Source organism: Triticum dicoccoides, chromosome 6B, assembly GCF_002162155.2.
Source record: "Triticum dicoccoides isolate Atlit2015 ecotype Zavitan chromosome 6B, WEW_v2.0, whole genome shotgun sequence".
NCBI classification, from domain to species: Eukaryota; Viridiplantae; Streptophyta; class Magnoliopsida; order Poales; family Poaceae; genus Triticum; species Triticum dicoccoides.
Genome location: NC_041391.1, coordinates 174,962,243 through 174,984,662, shown reverse-complemented (window position 1 = coordinate 174,984,662; position 22,420 = coordinate 174,962,243). Strand labels below are relative to the sequence as shown.

General features: G+C 43.5%; 1 protein-coding gene across 1 annotated transcript; it reads right to left on the bottom strand.

The window, feature by feature from the left end:
- Window positions 1-1,816: 1,816 nt before the first annotated feature.
- On the bottom strand, window positions 1,817-13,352 carry LOC119322816 (F-box/kelch-repeat protein OR23-like). Its single transcript, XM_037596352.1, has 2 exons — window positions 12,319-13,352; window positions 1,817-2,369 (listed from the first exon to the last, which is right to left on the bottom strand). Exons 1-2 carry the CDS (start codon window positions 13,293-13,295, stop codon window positions 2,081-2,083), a joined length of 1,266 nt encoding a protein of 421 aa, XP_037452249.1. The 5' UTR covers window positions 13,296-13,352; the 3' UTR covers window positions 1,817-2,080.
- Window positions 13,353-22,420: the final 9,068 nt, after the last annotated feature.

Below are 22,420 nucleotides of genomic sequence, written 5' to 3'. Positions count from 1 at the left end.
AGGTAGTGACCGGCGGCGGAGGCAGGGGTGGGGTGGCAGGAGATGGCGGCGTGGTAGAGTGGTGCTGGCCGGCGGGCAGAGCAGGGGGGTTGCCGCAGGGGATGGCGGCGTGGAGGATGAATCCGCAGGATCGGCCGAGCAGAAGCCTGTCTCGCCTACAGAGCACCGCCGGTGGGCTCGCCCAGTAGGACGTTCACGTCATGCTGACGTCACTAGAATTTCGTTCTAATTTTTGTTTATATTTTATATGAATACATATTAAAAAAAACTTAAATCTACTTGAGAAAGTAAAACAAAAAATTTAAGACATGATAACATAGTATAAAAAATGTGCTGGCGCAGTTTTTTAAAATGTTGATAACTTTCAAAAATGATATTTTGTAACAATGACAAAATGTTCCCACATTTCAAAAAAAAAATGCAAAGTTTTTGAAACATATAGCATACAATGTAATAATAAATGTTTTCACAATGTAATTAAAAACTGTACGTGACATTTATGGACATATTACCCTGTTTCAAGAAAATGTTAGTGAGATTTTAAAAAATGCATACACAATGTCAAAAATGTTTGTGTAGGTTAAAAAATTGTTTATTTACATTAGAAAATGTACGTCTGATTTTAAAGAAATAATCACATGTTTCCTAAACAAATACCCATGGAATTTTCGAAAATATTTATACAATGTATAAAAAATGTTTGCGTAGTTTAAGAAAATGTTTATTTCCATTAACAAATGTAAAACTCTTATTTGAAAAATGATACCGTATTAAGAAAACTGTTCAAAAACATGTATTTAAAATAAATATATATCATACTTGAAAAATGTCCAAAGTTTATCAGAAATATGTTTCACATGTGCTCTAAAAATGTAAAATGTATACCTAGAAAAAAGTAGAGATGAATTTTAAAAAACCAATAAAATGACAAAGAAACAAAAAAAGAAAAGCAAAAACAATAAAGAAAACCATAAGTATAACAAAAAACCCAATGAAAACCAAAGTAAAATGACGAAAAAAAAGAGAAATCAAATAAAACTGTGTGAATACAAAACCAACGGAAAAAAATAGAGTGAGCCTACAGCGATGGACCGCTTCAAGCGGTAGTGACTACCGCCCTAAATGTGCAGCCCTCTAGTGGTCGCCCGTAAGCGATTCCTATTATAAATCGATACGGCCAACAAATGGCGGTGATCACCAGGAGCTTAGAATTTTAGAGGATAAAAGACATCTCCAACGTTTATCCCTAAATCGAACATTGTATCCGTCCATCGATCGATGAGGACCAATCCGTGAACACAGAAACGAGAGGCACCAATCCAATTACCTCAAATGTCCGCTTTTATGTAACTAAAAATAATGATTTCCACTGACTTCCACCATATACGACACACATTTCACCAAGCACGCAAGCAATCATGCATGCACACACCCCTTTTGCCATCAAGCATACACACACACACGAGCTTCCCCTAAATGGTAGGTACGTGGTGCCACATCTACATAAAATCTTTGTTACATAAAAACTGGTAAATTTACGTGGATATAGCATTAGCCCCATTGCCGCTAATCTTTGTCTCGATCACGTTACTAAAAACACCCCATAACCGCCCATTGTTTTTTACACAGCAACAAATCCCGTCAACATGAACATTTTGAACTAAAATGTCATTACACTGTTAATCAAATTTTATCTATTCCCAGTTTCAAATTTCAATGAGATAAACCTCTTGCACAATTATCTGAAAAACCTAGAAGTTATCAAAATCTAAAAAGATTAGGACACCACAACTCACAACCGGAAACATACTGCAGATTTCACCAAACAATGTACTTGCAAGCTTTGAATGGGGATATACTTACACCACATGTCACAGCGCCTGATTTATATAGTGCACCGTTCAGTATTATTATTTATATACAAACGGTTACACGAGTTTAACAATGCGAAAAGTACTCGCAACAGTCTCCGGCTATCCACCGAAATCATTACAAGTTCATCGTCATTTACATGTAAATTTGCAAGCGATAGCACCCCTGCTATCTGAATCTGTACAGTAGATGACGAGCACCAGCAGCTCTACAACTCAACTGTACAAAGAGCTGCGGTCCTGAAATCGATGGGCACACTGACGGGGGGATATGTGGTGAACACTCTCCATTTCCTTGCCAGCGGGTTATAAACCTGAAACTCCAAAGCCAGCCTCTTCTTTAACTGCCTCCGAGGATGGAGGGTTTCGGCAGGAAGTTTGGCAGATTTAAGCACATGCAGTTCGCCGTTCAATGATACGAAGCCACACAGCTCAGTCTCTGGGATCTTTCTCCTCAAAGTAGCCTCCTTCGACCACCCGTTTGAAGCAAAGTCATACCTGCACCAAACAACATTCAGAACTCAGAAGTACGAGTGCATGGCTATCACGGTAATACTATAGGTACATGGCATACATGCACTTGACTACATAGAATGGCTTGTAGGTTACAGATAAGACAGATTACAAACGTTGTATGAAATCAAACTGAATAGTAAAAGAACATGCTCTACCAAAAAAAAAGGAAAAGTATTCAAGCGTTTGCAGCTTGGATAAGCCCATTCAGTAAGAACTGAAAGATTGATATATTAGAAGGTGATGAAACTCTACATGATTCTGATAATAATATTTTTAAGGTAAATTTTGGCCGTCATGTCAGCATTTCAATTCAGGGAATAAATTTTTTTTAAAGTCTACAGCCTTTTGATACAAAAATTACATTTGCATAGATCAAAGCAACAAAAAACCCACCCTTAAGACAAAATTGGCCCCTGGTCATTTGCCATAACAAATTAACCAATCCAAACTGTACCTCACGCATTCCAAATAGTTGGAGGGATCTATGCATGAGCTTAAAGTATATAGCATGCCTGAAGACACTGCCTGGTAGACTCAGTGCAGTTCCAAATGGCAAACAACCTTTTACACCCTTCTCTCCCACGAAATCCGTTGCAACATCTCTCTAAAAGAAAACGTTGCCACATTTGACAATTGGAAAGCCAGCAATATTCTACAATATTCGAATCCATGAAATTTATATACAAAGTAATCAGCACAATGTGATACTTTTACTTCCTAATAACAAAGTGATACTTTTACTTCCTAATAACAAAGTAAGGAAACACATTAAATAATTCAAGAATGTATTTGCCCATGCACAAATTAATCTCCGGTTACAGAAAATATTGTTCACTCCATTTAGACCTTTCTGTCACATATGGCAGCTATAAGTATCAGATGCTATACTAATTGCCCCGCATCAACATTATGTTAGTAAGACCAACAAACTCTTTCTTTATCAACAAAATCATACATTTAACGTTCACCCACTTAACTGAGAATTACTTGCAATTGTATCAGTGTCTACAAAATGTCGACAGGATTGCACAAATAACCTCAGGACAGCAGCTATGAAAACCCCATGACTCAATATTGAAGAAACATTGTCCAACAAAAATGCAACACGGATATATAGATAAGCACCATAACACCATATATTTGACTGATCACACATTTGTATTTAAAACCTCTAAGAGATGCTTGCCAGTCAGCCTCCATTATTAGCGTTCACCGTCCTACCATTTGCTCTTTACAATCCAAGATATGCTTTGTTTTGTGTGTTGGAAACGTGCAAGGAGAACACAATGCCAGATACTCCCTCTGTCCCATAATATAAGAACGTTTTTGATACTAGTGTAGTGTTAAAAACGTTCTTATATTTTGGGACAGAAGGAGTACAAGGTACTTCCAAAGGGAACGCCGATCAAGCTCTTGCTATCATTTGTGGGTTTGCGGTTGTTAGAGAAATAGCAACTTGTATTCCCATGGGACCATAGGCCAGTATATATGGACATACAGGTGAGAAAAATATGCAGAAAGCCCCTTGTACAACAGGGAAAATACGAAGGCTATACACGGCTATAAATATAACTCAACAGCGGCGTCCATGGGGTGGTCTCTGGTCAGGCCTGGGTGAAGCTCTACACTCCAGTAGGATGTGATACACGGCTATAAATATAACTGAACAGCGGCGTCCATGGGGTGGTCTCTGGTCAGGCCTGGGTGAAGCTCTACACTCCAGTAGGATGTGACTGCCGTGCAGATGCTCTCCTAATCGCCATTACTCCGTGTGTTTAGTGTACTAAGAGCAACTCCAACGCGGCGACCCATTTCGTCCGTGCGCGTCCGTTTGGGTCGGCGCGGACAGAAAAGTCGGCCCAACGCGCCGACCCAAACGGGCGCGCATCCGATTTTCGTCCGCCTGCGGACTCATTCCCGGCCCATTTTTTAGCCTCATTTGCGTCGGCGCGAACACGAAACGGACGCGCGCGGCGCCCGCCTCCTCCTCCCCCTGGCCCACTAGTCGATGGCACATTGGCCATCCTCTCCCACCCCAAGATCGACAGCGAACCCTCGCCCACCTCCCCCGCGTCGCCGCCGCCACCCATTTCCGGCGCCTCTGCCAGCAGCCGGTGCCGACACACCTCCCCCCAACGCCGCCACCGCCGCCACCTCCCACGTCGCCCCCACCACCGTCTCACTGCTGGGGCACCGAAGCTTCCCACCCCCACCCGACGCCAACGTGAGCAGGAAGCCGCCTCGCCTCCCCGGCCAGCTCCTCCGGCCTGACGCCGGCACGCTCGTCGGACGCCTCCAGGGCAGCCACCTGGTCCAAGGGAGGCGCGCGTCTCCTTGCCGGCAGGCTCCTTCGTCAACGCCCGCAAGATGTTCGACAGTTTGCCAAGGTACAAAATGGACTCCGTCGACGAGTTCTTTTTCCACAATTTCCTTTGCGACTCAGACGTTTCCTCGTTAGATGATGAGGAGGAGATCTTGGCTGCCGTGTTGGTCCATCACCACCTTAATAGCCAACAGCCGTTGTTCCGTGGCTCCATCCCGGGGGACCTTCCGGCGTTGAATCGCAACCGAGAGAGCGGCCACTTCCTTCTTTGGAAGGACTATGACACAACCAACCCGCTGTTCAAACATCAGAAATTCCGACGGCGTCTCCGTATGAGTAGGCATCTTTTCAACCGTATTAGAGAGGGGGTAGTCGATACGATGACTATTTCAAGTGCAAAGAGGATGTCGTTGGAAAGATTGGCTTCTCATCTTATCAGAAATGCACTGCAGCCGTCTGGATGCTTGCATACGGAGTGCCCAGTGATCTCATTGATGAGTATGTCCGTATGAGCGAGTCTACATGTCTAGATTCCATGTACAAGTTCTGCAGGGCTGTAATTGCTATGTTTGGCCCTGAGTACTTGAGAGAGCTGACTGCTAAAGATACAGCCCGCTTGTTGGCGATGAATGCCAGCAGAGGATTCCCAGGGATGCTTGGCAGCATAGACTGCATGCACTGGGAGTGGAAGAACTGCCCTTCTGCTTGGCAAGGGCAGTATAAGGGCCATGTCAGGGCTTGCACTGTCATACTTGAGGCCGTGGCCTCACAAGATCTTTGGATCTAGCACTCTTTCCTTGGCATGGCAGGATCACACAATGATATCAACGTGCTTCAGCGCTCGCCGGTGTTTGCTAAGCTTGCCAAAGGCAACAGCCCACCGATGAATGTTACCATCAACGGCCACAACTACGACAAAGGATACTACCTAGGTGACGGTATCTATCCTCAGTGGACCACTATTGTGAAGACAATCCCCAACCCTATCGAAGAGAAGAGGAAAAGATTTGCCCAAGAGCAAGAGAGTGCTAGGAAGGACGTCAAGCGTGCCTTTGGTGTTTTGCAATCTCGATGGGGCATCGTTCGGTATCCTGCTAGGACTTGGAGCGCGGAGAAGCTGTGGGAGGTGATGACTGCTTGTGTGATCATGCACAATATGATCGTAGAAGATGAGCGCCCGGAATGTTTCTACGATCAAGGGTTTCAGTTTCAGGGTGAGAATGTTGTGCCTGAGCATGGAGGAGCGGCAACGTTTGAATAGTTCACCCAATTTCAACATGACATGCGTGATTGGAAAACTCACATGCAATTGCAAAATGATTTGGTTGAGCATATGTGGGCTCATGTTGGCAACCAATAGATGTATCTTTTTTATTCGGCTTGCAAAACTATGTGACACTATTTTATTTTTATTCGGTTTGTAAACTACGCTATTTTTTTGGTTTGAAACTATATGTTTGCTTGTGAAAATTTGTGCATATTTGTGCATGTTTGTTGAAAAAGGGCGGCCAGCCGTCCACGCCGACAAATATGGGCGACAAATATGGGTCAGTGCGTTGGGCGCATTGCCGACCCAAATCTCAAACCTGGCGGACGCCGAGCGGGCGGCCGACCCAAACGAACAAAAAGCGGACAAAAGCGATGTCCGTTTGGGTCGGCGTGTTGGAGTTGTTCTAAGGCGTTCTTCACGAGAAGCATCTTTCTATGACACAAGCTTCTCGGTGTCTCAGGTGGTATGACAAGATTTTGTACATAATAAAACTTACATTGGAAAACAATGTCTCAGGTGACAGTAAAGGCTATGAAGTATGAACTCGCCTTTTTGGAAAGGTTTGGTCAGGGTCAAGGACGACTTTTTAGCAAGGGATTGTTTTCTGTTGGTAATGACATGAGTACAACATTTTGGGAAGACACTTGGTTTGGAGACACACAGCCCAGTCTGCAGCAGCAGCAGCAGCACCAGCACCAGCACCACCACCACCACCACCACCACCACCAACAACAACAACAACACCAGCAACAAGGCTAGAGCAGAAAACCATAAGATCTCGCAACCAACTCATGGTGACATATGGATAGCTAACCTCCACCCACCCCTGTCCATGGCTAGTTCTCTGGTGATATTTCAGTCCTTCAGATCTCTCTTTACGGACCCCTCCAATGTCAAGTTTGGTCTACCCAGACCTCTCTTGACATTATCAGCACGCTTTAGCCGTCCGCTATGCACTAGAGCTTCTGGAGGCCCGCACTAAATGTGCCCAAACCATCTCAGACGATGTTGGACAAGCTTCTCTTAAATCGGTGCTACCCCAACTCTATCCCGCATATCATCATTCCGGACCTGATCCTTTCTTGTGTGGCCACACATCCGTCTCAACATGCGCATCTCCGCTAAACCTAACTGTTGAACATGTCACCTTTTAGTCGGCCAAAACAAAGCACCATACAACATTGCGGGTCAAATCGTCATCCTATAGAACCTACCTTTTAGCTTTTGTGGCACTCTTTTATCACAGAGAACACTAGAAGCTTGGCACCACTTCATCCATCCGACTTTGATTTGATGGCTCACATCTTCATCGGCATCACCATCTTTCTCTAGCATTGACCCCAAATATCGAGAGGTGTCCTTCTGAGGTACCACCTGCCCATCAAGGCTAACCTCCTCCTCGTGCCTAGTAGTACTGAAACCGCACCTCATGTCTAAGCCTAAAACCTTTCAATTCCAAGGTTTGTCTCCATAACTCTAACTTTCTATTAACCCACATCCGACTATCATCGCTTAGCACCACATCATCCGCAAAGAGCATACACCATGAGATATCTCCTTGTATATCCCTTGTGGCCTCATCCATCACCAAAGCAAAAAGTTAAGGGCTCAAAGCTGACCCTTGGTGTAGTCCTATTTTAATCAGGAAGTCATCAGTGTCGCCATCACTTGTTCTAACACTTTTCACCACACTATCCTACATGTCCTTGATGACCGTAATGTACTTTGCTGGGACATTGTGTTTCTCCAAGGCCCACCACATGACATGCCGCAGTATCTCATCATAGGCCTTCTCCAAGTCAATGAACACCATATATAGGTCCTTTTGCTCCTTGTATCTCTGCATAAGTTGTCATACCAAGAAAATGGCTTCCATGGTCGACCTCCCAGACATGAAACCAAACTGATTTTTTGGTCACGCTTGTCACTCTTCTTAAGCGGTGCTCAATGACTCTCCCCCATAGCTTCATTGTATGGCTCATCAGCTTCATTTCATGGTAACTAGTATAACTTTGAACATCCCCCTTGGTCTGAAGATTGGTACTAATATACTCCGCCTCCATTCTTCTAGCATCTTGTTTGCCTAAAAAATGAGTTTGAAAAGCTTAGCCATACTATCACTATGCCTCTGTCCCTCTGAGGCCTCTCCACACCTCAACGGGGATACAATTAGGGCACATCGCCTTGCCTCCTTTCATCCTTTTTAAAGCCTCCTGACCTCAAACTCTAAATTCGCCACACAAAACGCCTGTTGGTATCATCAAAGGAGCCGTCCAGTTCAATGGTAGAGCTCTCATTCTCTCCATTGAACAACTTGTCAAAGTACTCCCGCCATCTATGCTTAATCTCCTCGCCCTTCACCAGGAGCTGGTCTGCTTTGTCCTTGATGCATTTGACTTGGTCGACATCCCTCGTTTTTCTCTCTCGGATCTTGGCCATCTTATAGATGTCCCTTTGGCCTTCCTTTGTGCCTAAGCGCTGGTAGAGGTCCTCGTACGCCCGATCCCTTGCTTCACTCACACCTCGCTTTGCGGCTTTCTTTGCCACCTTGTACTTCTCTATGTTGTTTGCAATCTTATCCAGGTGTAGGCGTCTAAAACAATCTTTCTTCTCCTTAATAGCCATCTAGACATCATTGTTTCACCACCAGGTATCTTCAGCTTCGCTTCTTCTTCGCCTGGACACTCCAAACTCCTCTGAAGCCACCTTACGAATGCAAATCGCCATCTTCATCCACATATTGACTGCATCACCTCCTTCCTACCAAGGGCCCTCCTTAATGACCATCTCCTTGAAAGCCTGAGTTGCTTCCCTTTACAAACATCATTCAGAAGAAACATTTTCCATAGCAACCATTTCGGCTGAGGTACCACTGAATATTGCCTTTCGGCAGTCACTTACGAGTGACAAATGGACAACATGGCTTCAGCAGGGGCATAGGTTGATGTTGGTTAACCTACCGCAGGAACCAGATGTTTTGGACTCAAAGAAAACATCAAGGTAGGTATAGGAAATGATGTAAGATATAATAAACCTACACAGCAAATGATCTAGGAAGTTCTGTAAGCGAGATGGAATCAAACATATACGCTTGGTCAGTTTTACTACAGAGACATGGTTTTGCCATGCATATTTTGGGATGCCTAGATCTTGCAATGACATCAATGTGCTCCAGCGACCACCACTCTTTGCACGGCTAGCCAATGGGGAATCACTGCTGGTGGAGTTTCAAGCAAATGGCCGCAGATACAACATGGACTACTACCTAGCAAATGGAATATATTTGAAGTGGGCAACCTTATGAAGCCAATTTTAAGCCCCCAAGGTAAGGAAGAACTTCAATTCCATAATGCTCAAGCAATTGCTAGGAAAGATGTGGAGAGTGCAAAGACCGGCTAGGTTTTGGGATTAAGAAATCCTTTGCTACATCATGACAACCGCCATGATCATGCTCAACATGATCATTGAGCATGAGTGTGGAAAGATTTGAATCACTCCTATGAATTGATCGGAAAGCCGATGCATCCGCGTAGAAGGGAAGACCACATCCGGCGCTTTTTTCAAGTTTACCATGACATTTGAGATGCGGATACTCACGAAGATCTTCAAAGAGATCTCATCGAGGAGTGGTGGACATGGAATGAGCAACAAGATCACTAGTTCTACCTCTATGTTTCATGTCATGTGTGATGAACCTTGTGTTACATTTGATGAACAATTTGCTGTTCAATTTGATGTTGTGAAACTATGCAATAATTAAGTACTGTTTGTGTTTTATTTGTTTTGGATTAATTTGACATGAGTCTAATATTATTTGTTTTGGATATCTTGTGTTGTACATGCTTTTAAAATGTTTGATAGTTGAAGACAGCCAAATTTTTAGGGCAGCACTGTTACCGACGATAATTTTCTATGACCAAAAAACTTCTCTCCTGCCCTAAAACCATTTTTGGGCACCAGCTTTTACATCATCTGTAGGAGATGCTCTAGCATTTTACACGGCACTTTCTGAACAGTTATCGGCTTGCTTCTCTAGTAGATCACAGTATAGGTTCGGGACTTCCGAGCAAATCCACCCACCACCTCCAAGTTGTGACTTTGGCATTTCTGCACAGTTTTCAGTTGAGAACTGATCTGTCAACTACGATACTAGCGAGACATTAGCTTTACCCAGTACTCTCGAGCCAGTTCTATACACGCAGAAATGAGCCACATTTTTGCTGTCCAAAGCCACCTTCTACACCCACCGGTCTTGGTAGTCCCCTAGCCCAAGGGCCCCTCTTTATATATGACACGACCAGGTCCATTACTGTAAGAGGGATCGTGGTGGACAAACAACACGAAGAGGAAGGTCAACGGGAGCAAATGCGAAGGCACCAATACTTCGTCGGCGTTGTCTAGCACAGTCCCAAAGAACAACACCCGACAGCCTAGAAGCTCCTGTGCAACACGGACTTCAATGGAAGTCTTATCACAATATGGCGATAAGTACCTATCAGAGTTGAATACTTAGGCGATCAAATAGCATCCTAATCTCATTGTGCATCCACTATCCAGTAATAATTATTGTCTCCCCCAATTCTCTCAATCTACCATGATTATCCCTCTAATTGCTATCACAACACGACAACACCAATTAGCCAGACTGGACGTCAACATTTGGCGGTAGAATATCCACAAATATCACAGCAAGCCCCAAAAACAACTGCTCTGAAGTTGCTAAAATGTGCACCAATGTACTCATGTATCAAACATATGATGTTACTAAGGCAATAATCTATTATGTAGTTGGGAATGAAAATTTCTACGGATCTGGTCAAATTTTCATTGTAAATATGGCTTCACTTTGTTATAAGAGCAGCTAAATCTTATCTGGCCGCTATAGGAGCAACTGTTAGTGGTCATTATGGAGAAATCCTATACAAGGGAGATAGGTTAGTCGCGTTTATACTATATGAAAAAACAAGATCTAGTGACATAATGCAAGGTCTTTCCAGAAGTGGAACAAATCTTTGAAGCACGTTCAATTGGGGATTGGGGATTGGAGTAAGAGTATACCGAGAATTCTTGGGGTCCCTTGTGATTCTTGTTTGGAGTTGCGCTAACACAGACAACTAGACAAGACTATATTACCTTCTAACATGAAAATTATCTGATGCAAACTTAGTATGCAAGTTAGGGTGGCACTCCCCAAAGTTCTAAGTAATATGATTCATTCTTAGTTCAATGCTCGCGGTGTTTGCCATTTTGTCATCTAGTGAATGAACTGGAACACAATGCACAAGGGAAGTGCCATTAGATTTAACAGATTTTAGAGACATAATAATAAAAGTAAAATCTTCATAAATGTTATGCTACTATTCCAAATTCATAACGCCCTGGTACATAGGTACTTGTAGATTACAGAAGAAATTTAGTACCTGTTCAAGCAAGTTCCAGTTTTAAGTTGTTTACATTTACAGCATGGAAAGCATCTCATAGCAGTTGATAAAAACAAGTTGAAAATCAAATAAATTGATATGTCAATGTCACACCAAAAGCATTTCAGTAAAACTTTGACCGTTAAATTATTGGTCAAAAGACCCCAGGTTGCAAGTATTTTATCGTTGCGAACAGCAGGCATTAATAAGCATAGGATGAGGCAACCTATCAAAGCCGATATTTACTGCTTTCCAATACATTGAGTCAGAACATCATTCAGGTTGGCTTAAAACCGAGTAACAAGATAGTGTGCACATGGTGATCTAAGTCTCATACAAAGCAAGAGCAGAAGACAATGTGTGTCAATGTTAAGAACAAGTTGTGAAAGTACAAAAGGGAGGGAGAAGTACCAAGGTATTCTTTCATGTTACAAACATGTTAATTGCATTTTATATGGATAAGAAGCACTAGTCTGTCATCAAAACTGTCACATACTCAGCACAAAGAGAGACACTGCACAAGGAAACTGAACTAATTAAAGAGAAAAGCTGCTTCCCATTGTTTCTTCATTTCCCCCCACATGTACATCTTACCAAAATAAACTAATTGCATGGCCAAATAGAAGAGCAAGGTGAAACAATAACAATTTTACTATGTATCTGTCCAAACTCTTCATTGATGAACCACACGAGATTAACTAGTACATTCGATCACTACAGTGAAATAGACAGACATGTATACTCAACCACCATCTAGAAAAACAAACTATATTAACTACAAATAATTGAAACCACGCATTAAGGAAACAATAACACAATAATACGAACTATAAACTACAAACTGAAGCAAGACAAACAGGATCGTGTATACTTAATATTGTGGCAAATTACAAGCAAATTGGAGATAAATTGCCTGACCTGAAGATATCGTCTCCGTCGAGCATGAACACATCTGTAACCTTCCCATCCTCTGCAGAGATGGCGGCCACTGGCCCGAGTCGACGTCTCTCCCCTTCCACCCACATATCCCCAATCTCCCTCCACTTGCCACTCCACAGTCCTAGCGCCATGGCATCCCGGCAGTAGAGGTCATTCGGCACCACTCCCCCCACTGTGGTATACCTGTCGTACCCGCCCATCACCCAGAATTCATCCTCTCCCACACCCCCTGCCCCGTGCGCCACGAATCCCACGCACCCAGCCCTCTCCCGGGGCATCGCCGTGGCCATATTCCAGGTACGCGTGGCGGCGTCGTACCACTCGGTGCTGCTTGTGCGGCTGCCAGAGGAGGGGAGCGTCGGGTGCCTGGACCCGCCGCCGGCGACGACAACCCCGCCGCCGGGCGCGGCAGCGCAGGCGAAGCTCCCGCGAGGGATGTGCATGTCCGGGAGGCGCTCCCAGCGGTGGCGAGAGAGAGCGAGGTCGAGTCGGTAGGCGGCGGCGGAGGGCAAGGGGTGGCCAAGGGGATAACTCCGGGCGTCGAAGTGAGAACCGCCGAGGACGTAGAGGTGGCTCCCGACGGCGATAGCGGCGAAATTGGCGAGGCCGTATAGCTGCGGCGAGCAGGGGATCGGCGGGAGGGGCCACCAGGCGGTGGGGGCAGCGGGGTCGAGCAGGATGGGGGAGGCAAGGGATGGGTCGGTGGGGAAAAGGCATACGAGGTGGCGGGAAGGCAGGCGGAGGCTGCGGCGGAGCGGAAGAAGCGTCGCGGCGGAGAGGAGGAGCCGCCACGCGCGGGAGGTGGCGCGGAGGCGGGACTGGTCGGGGAACGTGAGCAGGCAGAGGATGACGGCCGCGACGTCGTCCGGGAGCCCCGGGATCAGAGACCCCTCCGCGCCTGGCCGCAGGATTAGGGATCCGGCGAGCCGGCGGCTAGGGGACGACGGCGAGGCCATTCCATCCACCACCTCGTCAAAGCTCACAAGTCATGACCGGTGAAAAGGGGGAAGGCTATTTGAGTCTTTGTGCGTCCGATGAAGGCCTACCACAGAATTGGGTGGATTTTCATTTCTTTTTATTTCGAGTCAAGAGGGCTGGAGAAACCAAAAGCCAATCAACGGCTTCCCTTAATTGATATACTCCCTCCGTCGCAATGAATAAACGTGCACAAATTTTAAAATTTAACTTTGATCATAAATTAGACCAACTAAATGTGGATTATATGTTGATACAAATTATTCCGTTGAATTCATATTGAAAAAAGGTTTTCAATGGTCTAGTTTTAAGTCATCAAAATATACACTATTGATCTAACTTACGGTCAAATTTAGAAGTGTGCGCGCCTTATTCATTTGAATGGAGGAAGTATATCAACTTCTGACATATCAAGAGAGATAATAGATCTCACAACACCAATTGCATAAAGCTGGATCGAACATCGTGATGCAAGGGAGAGGCCAGAGAGATCTCATTTCAACACATCATCATCACTACCATCTCATCGATTTTGTCAGGGAAACAACTATAACGAAAACAAAGGACCTGGAAGAACTAAGAAAACTGAAAAGGGACGATTCCCACTCCACTGACCCCGAAGAGGTCACCGAATGGGGAGATGAGGGGACCGAGGCGGAGACGTGGAGGAGACACGCCTTTAGGGCTGGACGAAAAGCTCGAAACTCGCGAGCATAACGAGCGCTTGATAGTTCGGCTCGTTTCAACTTGTGCTCGTTAGTTAATGAACCAAGCCGAAAAATGTTTTTTGCTCGTTAAGATTATCGAGCTTAACAAGCGAGCAAACAAGTTTCATGAGCTAACTCGTTTAGCTCGCTAATTTTAAAAGGTTTGACATGAGACCACTAGTTCAAATTAGCCCACTAACAAAAGGAGTTGCTAGTTAGCCCATCCTAGGGGCCTAGCACCCCAGTCCACTTCGGCACTTCTTCCTGACCTAGAAGCTAGTCGCGAGGAGACCCTAGAGTCAACCAGGAGCCAGCCGCCAGGACGCAAACATCCTTGTTAAATTTATGTGTTCTGAATTTTTTATGGGATCATGGGATTCTTCTGTGGTTTTTGTTACCTTAACGTCCTTGTTTAATTTATTTTATTGTAAATTTGTTATGGGATCATGGGATTCTTCTGTGTTGTTTATTACCTTAACGAGCACTCATGAAACTCGCGAGCATAACAAGCCCATAATGAAGCGAGCTGAACAGAGGTTTTAACTCATTAATATTAACAAGCTTAATGATAACGAGCTTAACGATGATGAGCTTAATTATAACAAGCCGAACGAGGTGAGCAGCTCGTTAATACAACTCTACACGCCTTTGTATTGTTGCCACTAAGGATAAAACAACAGGGTTTAATCTTATTGCTAGATTTCTTCTTGTCTACATTATGTCATCTTGCTTATTGTGTTACTTTGCTTCTTGTAAACTTAATACTTTGAGATGCATGCTGGATAGCGGTCTTGGGGTGGAGTAATAGTACTATATGCAGTTGGATTAACACTCTAATTCTCACAGACGTAATGCCTCTAGTAAATTATGCCATGAATGATCATGGTTATAAATTACCACTATTATGCCAGTTACCCAACAGTAATTTGTCCATGCCACTACCTACTTTCGAGAGAGATGTAACTAGTGAACCTATTGTTGGGTTACGTAGCAATTTCAAAAAAATTCCTACGCACACGCAAGATCATGGTGATGCATAGCAATGAGAGGGGAGAGTGTCGTCTACGTACCCTCGTAGACCGTAAGTGGAAGCGTTATGACAACACGGTTGATGTAGTCGTACGTCTTCACGATCCGACCGATCCAAGTACCGAACGCACGGCACCTCCGAGTTCTGCACACGTTCAGCTCAGCGACGTCCCACGAACTCACGATCCAGCAGAGCTTCTCGGGAGAGTTCGGTCAGCACGACGGCGTGATGACGGTGTTGATGATGCTACCAACGCAGGGCTTCGCCTAAGCACTGCTACGATATTACCGAGGTGGATTATGGTGGAGGGGGCACCGCACACGGCTAAGAGAGATCAATGATCAACTTGTGTGTTCTAGGGTGCCCCCTGCCCCCGTATATAAAGGAGCAAGGGGGGAGGCCGGCCGGCCCTGGTGGGCGCGCCAGGAGGAGGAGTCCTCCTCCTAGTGGGAGTAGGACTCCCCTTTCCTAGTCCCACTGGGAGGGGGAAGGAAGGAGTAGGAGAGGGGAAAGGCAAGGGGGGAGCCACCCCCACCCCCCTTCTTGTCCTATTCGGACTCAAGGGGAGGGGCGCACGGCCTGCCCTGGCCGTCCCCTCTCTCTCTCCACTACGGCCCAACAAGGCCCGTTAGTTCCCGGGGGGGGGGGGCGGTAACCCTTCGGTACTCCGGTTTTCTACGAAATTGCCCGGAACACTTCCGGTGTCCGAATATAGCCGTCCAATATATCAATCTTTATGTCTCGACCATTTCGAGACTCCTCGTCATGTCTGTGATCATATCCGGGACTCCAAACTACCTTCGGTACATCAAAACACATAAACTCATAATAACGATCGTCACCTAAAGTTAAGCGTGCGGACCCTATGGGTTCGAGAACTATGTAGACATGACCGAGACACGTCTTCGGTCAGTAACCAATAGCGGAACCTGGATGCTCATATTGGCTCCCACATATTCTATGAAGATCTTTATTGGTCAAACCGCATAACGACATATGTTGTTCCCTTTGTCATCGGTATGTTACTTGCCCGAGATTTGATCATCGGTATCTCAATACCTAGCTCAATCTCATTACTGGCAAGTCTTTTTACTCGTTCCGTAATGCATCATCCTGCAACTAACTCATTAGTCACATTGCTTGCAAGGCTTATAGTGATGTGCATTACCGAGAGGGCCCAGAGATACCTCTCCGACAATCGGAGTGACAAATCCTAATCTCGATCTATGCCAACTCAACAAGTACCATTGGAGACACCTGTAGAGCACTTTTATAATCACCCAGTTACATTGTGACGTTTGGTAGAACACAAAGTGTTCCTCCGGTAATCGGGAGTTGCATAGTCTCATAGTCATAGGAACATGTATAAGTCATGAAGAAAGCAATAGCAGTATACTAAAACGATCAAGTGCTAAGCTAATTAACGGAATGGGTCAAGTCAATCACATCATTCTCCTAATGATGTGATCTCGTTAATCAAATGACAACTCATGTCTATGGCTAGGAAACTCAACCATCTTTGATCAACGAGCTAGTCAAGTAGAGGCATACTAGTGACACTATGTTTGTCTATATATTCACACATGTATTATGTTTTCGGTAAATACAATTCTAGCATGAATAATAAAAATTTATCATGATAAGAGGAAATAAATAATAACTTTATTATTGCCTCTAGGGGATATTTCCTTCAGTCTCCCACTTGCACTAGAGTCAATAATCTAGATTACACAGTAATGATTCTAACACACATGGAGTCTTAGTGCTTATCATGTTTTGCTCGTGGAAGAGGCTTAGTCAACGGATCTGCAACATTCAAATCCATATGTATCTTGCAAATCTCTATGTCTCCCTCATTGACTAGATCGCGGATGGAATTGAAGCGTCTCTTGATGTGCTTGGTTCTCTTGTGAAATCTGGATTCCTTTGCCAAGGCAATTGCACCAGTATTGTCACAAAAGATTTTTATTGGATCCGATGCACTAGGTATGACACCTAGATCGGATATGAACTCCTTCATCCAGACTCCTTCATTTGCTGCTTCCGAAGCAGCTATGTACTCCGCTTCACATGTAGATCCCGCCACGATGCTTTGTTTAGAACTGCACCAACTGTCAGCTCCATCGTTCAATAAAAACACGTATCCGGTTTGAGATTTAGAATCGCCCGAATCAGTGTCAAAGCTTGCATCGACATAACCATTTACTACGAGCTCTTTGTCACCTCCATAAATGAGAAACATATCCTTAGTCCTTTTCAGGTATTTCAGGATGTTCTTGACCGTTGTTCAGTGATCCACTCCTGGATTACTTTGGTACCTCCCTGCTAAACTAATAGCAAGGCACACATCAGGTCTGGTACACAGCATTGCATACATGATAGAGCCTATGGCTGAAGCATATGGAACATCTTCCATTTTCTCTCTATCTTCTACAGTGGTCGGGCATTGAGTCTGACTCAATTTCACACCTTGTAACACAGGCAAGAACCCTTTCTTTGCTTCATCCATTTTGAACTTTTTCAAAACTTTATCAAGGTATGTGCTTTGTGAAAGTCCAATTAAGCGTCTTGATCTATCTCTATAGATCTTGATGCCCAATATATAAGCAGCTTCACTGAGGTCTTTCATTGAAAAACTCTTATTCAAGTATCCTTTTATGCTATCCAGAAATTCTATATCATTTCCAATCAATAATATGTCATCCACATATAGTATTAGAAATGCTACAGAGCTCCCACTCACTTTATTATAAATACAGGCTTCTCCAAAAGTTTGTATAAAACCATATGCTTTGATCACACTATCAAAACGTTTATTCCAACTCCGAGAGGCTTACACTAGTTCATAAATGGATCGCTGGAGCTTGCACACTTTGTTAGCACCTTTTGGATCAACAAAACCTTCTGGTTGCATCATATACAACTCTTCTTCTAGAAATCCATTCAGGAATGCAGTTTTGACATCCATTTGCCAAATTTCATAATCATAAAATGCGGCAATTGCTAACATGATTCAGACAGACTTAAGCATCGCTACGGGTGAGAAAGTCTCATCGTAGTCAACCCCTTGAACTTGTCGAAAACCTTTCGCAACAAGTCGAGCTTTGTAGACAGTAACATTATCGTCAGCATCAGTCTTCTTCTTGAAGATCCATTTATTCTCTATGGCTTGCCGATCATCGGGCAAGTCAACCAAAGTCCACATTTTGTTCTCATACCTGGATCCCATCTCAGATTTCATGGCCTCAAGCCATTTTGCGGAATCTGGGCTCACCATCGCTTCTTCATAGTTCGTAGGTTCACCATGGTCAAGTAACATGACTTCCAGAATAGGATTACCGTACCACTCGAGGTTCGGTAGTAACTTGATATGAAGTTTCATGATCAATATCATTAGCTTCCTCGCTAATTGGTGTAGGTGTCACAGGAACCGGTTTCTGTGATGAACTACTTTCCAATAAGGGAGCAGGTACAGTTACCTCATCAAGTTCTACTTTCCTCCCACTCACTTCTTTCGAGAGAAACTCCTTCTCTAGAAAGGATCCATTTTTAGCAACAAATGTCTTGCCTTCGGATCTGTGATAGAAGGTGTACCCAACAGTCACCTTTGGGTATCCTATGAAGACACATTTCTCCGATCTGGGTTCGAGCTTATCAGGTTGAAGCTTTTTCACATAAGCATCGCAGCCCCAAACTTTAAGAAACGACAACTTTGGTTTCTTGCCAAACCACAGTTCATAAGGTGTCGTCTCAATGGATTTATATGGTGCCCTATTTAACATGAATGCAGCCGTCTCTAAAGCATAACCCCAAAACGATAGCGGTAAATCAGTAAGAGACATCATAGGTCACATCATATCTAGTAAAGTACGATTACGACGTTCGGACACACCATTATGTTGTGGTGTTCCGGGTGGCGTGAGTTGCGAAACTATTCCGCATTGTTTCAAATGTAGACCAAACTCATAACTCAAATATTCTCCTCCACGGTCAGATCCTAGAAACTTTATTTTCTTGTTATGATGATTTTCCAATCCACTCTGAAATTCTTTGAACTTTTCAAATGTTTCAGACTTATGTTTCATTAAGTAGATATACCCATATCTGCTCAAATCATCTGTGAAGGTGAGAAAATAACGATACCCGCCGCGAGCCTCAATATTCATCGGACCACATACATCAGTATGTATGATTTCCAATAAATCTGTTGCTTGCTCCATTGTTCCGAAGAACGACGTTTTAGTCATCTTGCCCATGAGGCATGGTTCACAAGTACTAAGTGATTCGTAATCAAGTGATTCCAAAAGTCCATCAGTATGGAGTTTATTCATGCGCTTTACACCAATATGACCCAAACGACAGTGCCACAAATAAGTTGCACTATCATTATCAACTCTGCATCTTTTGGCTTCAACATTATGAATATGTGTATCACCACTATCGAGATTCAACAAAAATAGACCAATCTTCAAGGGTGCATGACCATAAAAGATATTACTCATATAAATAGAACAACCACTATTCTCAGATTTAAATGAATAACCGTCTCGCATCAAACAAGATCCAGATATAATGTTCATGCCCAACGCTGGCACCAAATTACAATTATTTAGGTCTAAAACTAATCCCGAAGGTAGATATAGAGGTAGCGTGTCGACGGCGATCACATCGACTTTGGAACCATTTCCCACGCGCATCATCACCTTGTCCTTAGCCAATCTTCGCTTAATCCGTAGTCCCTGTTTTGAGTTGCAAATATTAGCAACAGAACCAATATCAAATACCCAGGTGTTACTGTGTGTTTTAGTAAGGTACACATCAATAACATGTATATCACATATACCTTTGTTCACCTTGCCATCCTTCTTATCCGCCAAAAACTTGGGGCAGTTCCGCTTCCAGTGACCAGTCTGTTTGCAGTAGAAGCACTCAGTCTCAGGCTGAGGTCCAGATTTAGGTTTCTTCTCCTGAGCAACAACTTTCTTGCCATTCTTCTTGAAGTTCCCCTTCTTCTTCCCTTTACCCTTTTTCTTGAAACTGGTGATCGTGTTGACCATCAACACTTGATGCTCCTTCTTGATTTCTACCTCCGCAGCCTTTAGCATTGTGAAGAGCTCAGGAACTGTCTTATCCATCCCTTGCATATTATAGTTCATAACAAAGCTCTTGTAGCTTGGTGGTAGTGATTAAAGAATTCTGTCAATGACACTATCATCTGGAAGATTAACTCCCAGTTGAATCAAGTGATTATTATACCCAGACATTTTGAGTATATGTTCAATGACAGAACTATTCGAGTCCATCTTACAGTTGTAGAACTTAATGGAGACTTCATATCTCTCAATCCAAGCATTTGCTTGAAATATTAACTTCAACTCCTAGAACATCTCATATGCACCATGACGTTCAAAACGTTGTTGAAGTCCTGGTTTTAAGTGCTACGTCTTGAGCTTGCGTTGGTTTTCCTTGAAGAGGAAAGGGTGATGCATCAATAGTAGCGTAAGTTTTCCCTCTGTTTTTTAGAACCAAGGTATTAATCCAGTAGGAGGCTCCTCAAAAGTCCCACACACCTACACAAACAAACAAAGAACTCGCAACCAATGCAATAAAGGGGTTGTCAATCCCTTCACGGCCACTTGCGAAAGTGAGATCCGATAGAGATAGTATGATAAGATAAATATATTTTTTGGTATTTTATAATATAGATGCGAAAAGTAAAGATGCAAATAAAAGTAGATTGAAAGCTTATATGATAAAAGATAGACCCGGGGGCCATAGGTTTCACTAGAGGCTTCTCTCAAGATAGCATAAGTATTACGGTGGGTGAATAAATTACTGTCGAGCAATTGATAGAAAAGCGAATAATTATGAGATTATCTAGGCATGATAATGCATGTAGGCATCACGTCCATGACAAGTAGACTGACTCCTGCCTGCATCTACTACTATTACTCCACACATCGACCGCTATCCGGCATGCATCTAGAGTATTAAGTTCATAAGAACAGAGTAACACATTAAGAAAGATGACATGATGTCGAGGGATAAACTCAAGCAATATGATATAAACCCCATCTTTTTATCCTCGATGGCAACAATACAATACGTGCCTTGCAACCCCTGCTGTCACTGGGTAAGGACACCGCAAGATTGAACCCAAAGCTAAGCACTTCTCCCATGGCAAGAAAGATCAATCTAGTAGGCCAAACCAAACTGATAATTCAAAGAGACTTGCAAAGATAACTCAATTATACATAAAAGAATTCAGAGGAGATTCAAATATTTCTCATAGATAAACTTGATCATAAACCCACAATTCATCGGATCTCGACAAACACACCGCAAAAAGAGTTTACATCGAATAGATCTCCACAAGAGAGGGGGAGAACATGGTATTGAGATCCAAAAAGAGAGAAGAAGCCATCTAGCTAATAACTATTGTGTGGAGAAGACAAAAAAAGAGAAAGTCTCACATTGACGAGGATAATCAACGGGCTATGGAGATGCCCATCAATTGATGTCAACATGAGGAGTAGGGATTGCCATGCAACGGATGCACTAGAGCTATAAATGAATGAAAGCTCAACAAAAGAAAACTAGTGGGTGTGCATCCAACTTGCTTGCTCACGAAGACCTAGGGCATTTGAGGAAGCCCATCGTAGGAATATACAAGCCAAGTTCTATATGAAAAATTCCCACTAGTATATGGAAGTGACAACATATGAGACTCACTATATGAAGAACATGGTGCTACTTTGAAGCACAATATATGAGACTCGCTATATGAAGAACATGGTGCTACTTTGAAGCACAAGTGTGGAAAAGGAGATAGTAACATTGCCCCTTTTTATTTTTATTTTTTCTTTTTTTCTTTTTTTTTCTTTGGCCTTTTTTTTCTTTTTTTTCTTTTTTTTCCTTTTGGGGACAATGCTCTAATAATGATGATCGTCACACTTTTATTGATTACAACATATGAATTATAACTCAAAACTAGAACAAGATATGACTCTATATGAATGCCTCCGGTGGTGTACCGGGATGGTGCAATGAATCAAGAGTGACATGTATGAAAAATTATGCATGGTGGCTTTGCCACAAATATGATGTCAACTACATGATCGTGCAATGGCAATACGACAAAAGTAATGTATGTCATGATGACAAACGGAGCGGTGGAAAGTTGCATGGCAATATATCTCGGAATGGCTATGGAAATGCCATAATAGGTAGGTATGGTGGCTGTTTTGAGGAAGATATAAGGAGGTTTATGTGTGATAGAGCATATCGTATCACGGGGTTTGGATGCACCGGCGAAGTTCGCACCAACTCTCAAGGTGAGAAAGAGCAATGCACGGTACTGAAGAGGCTA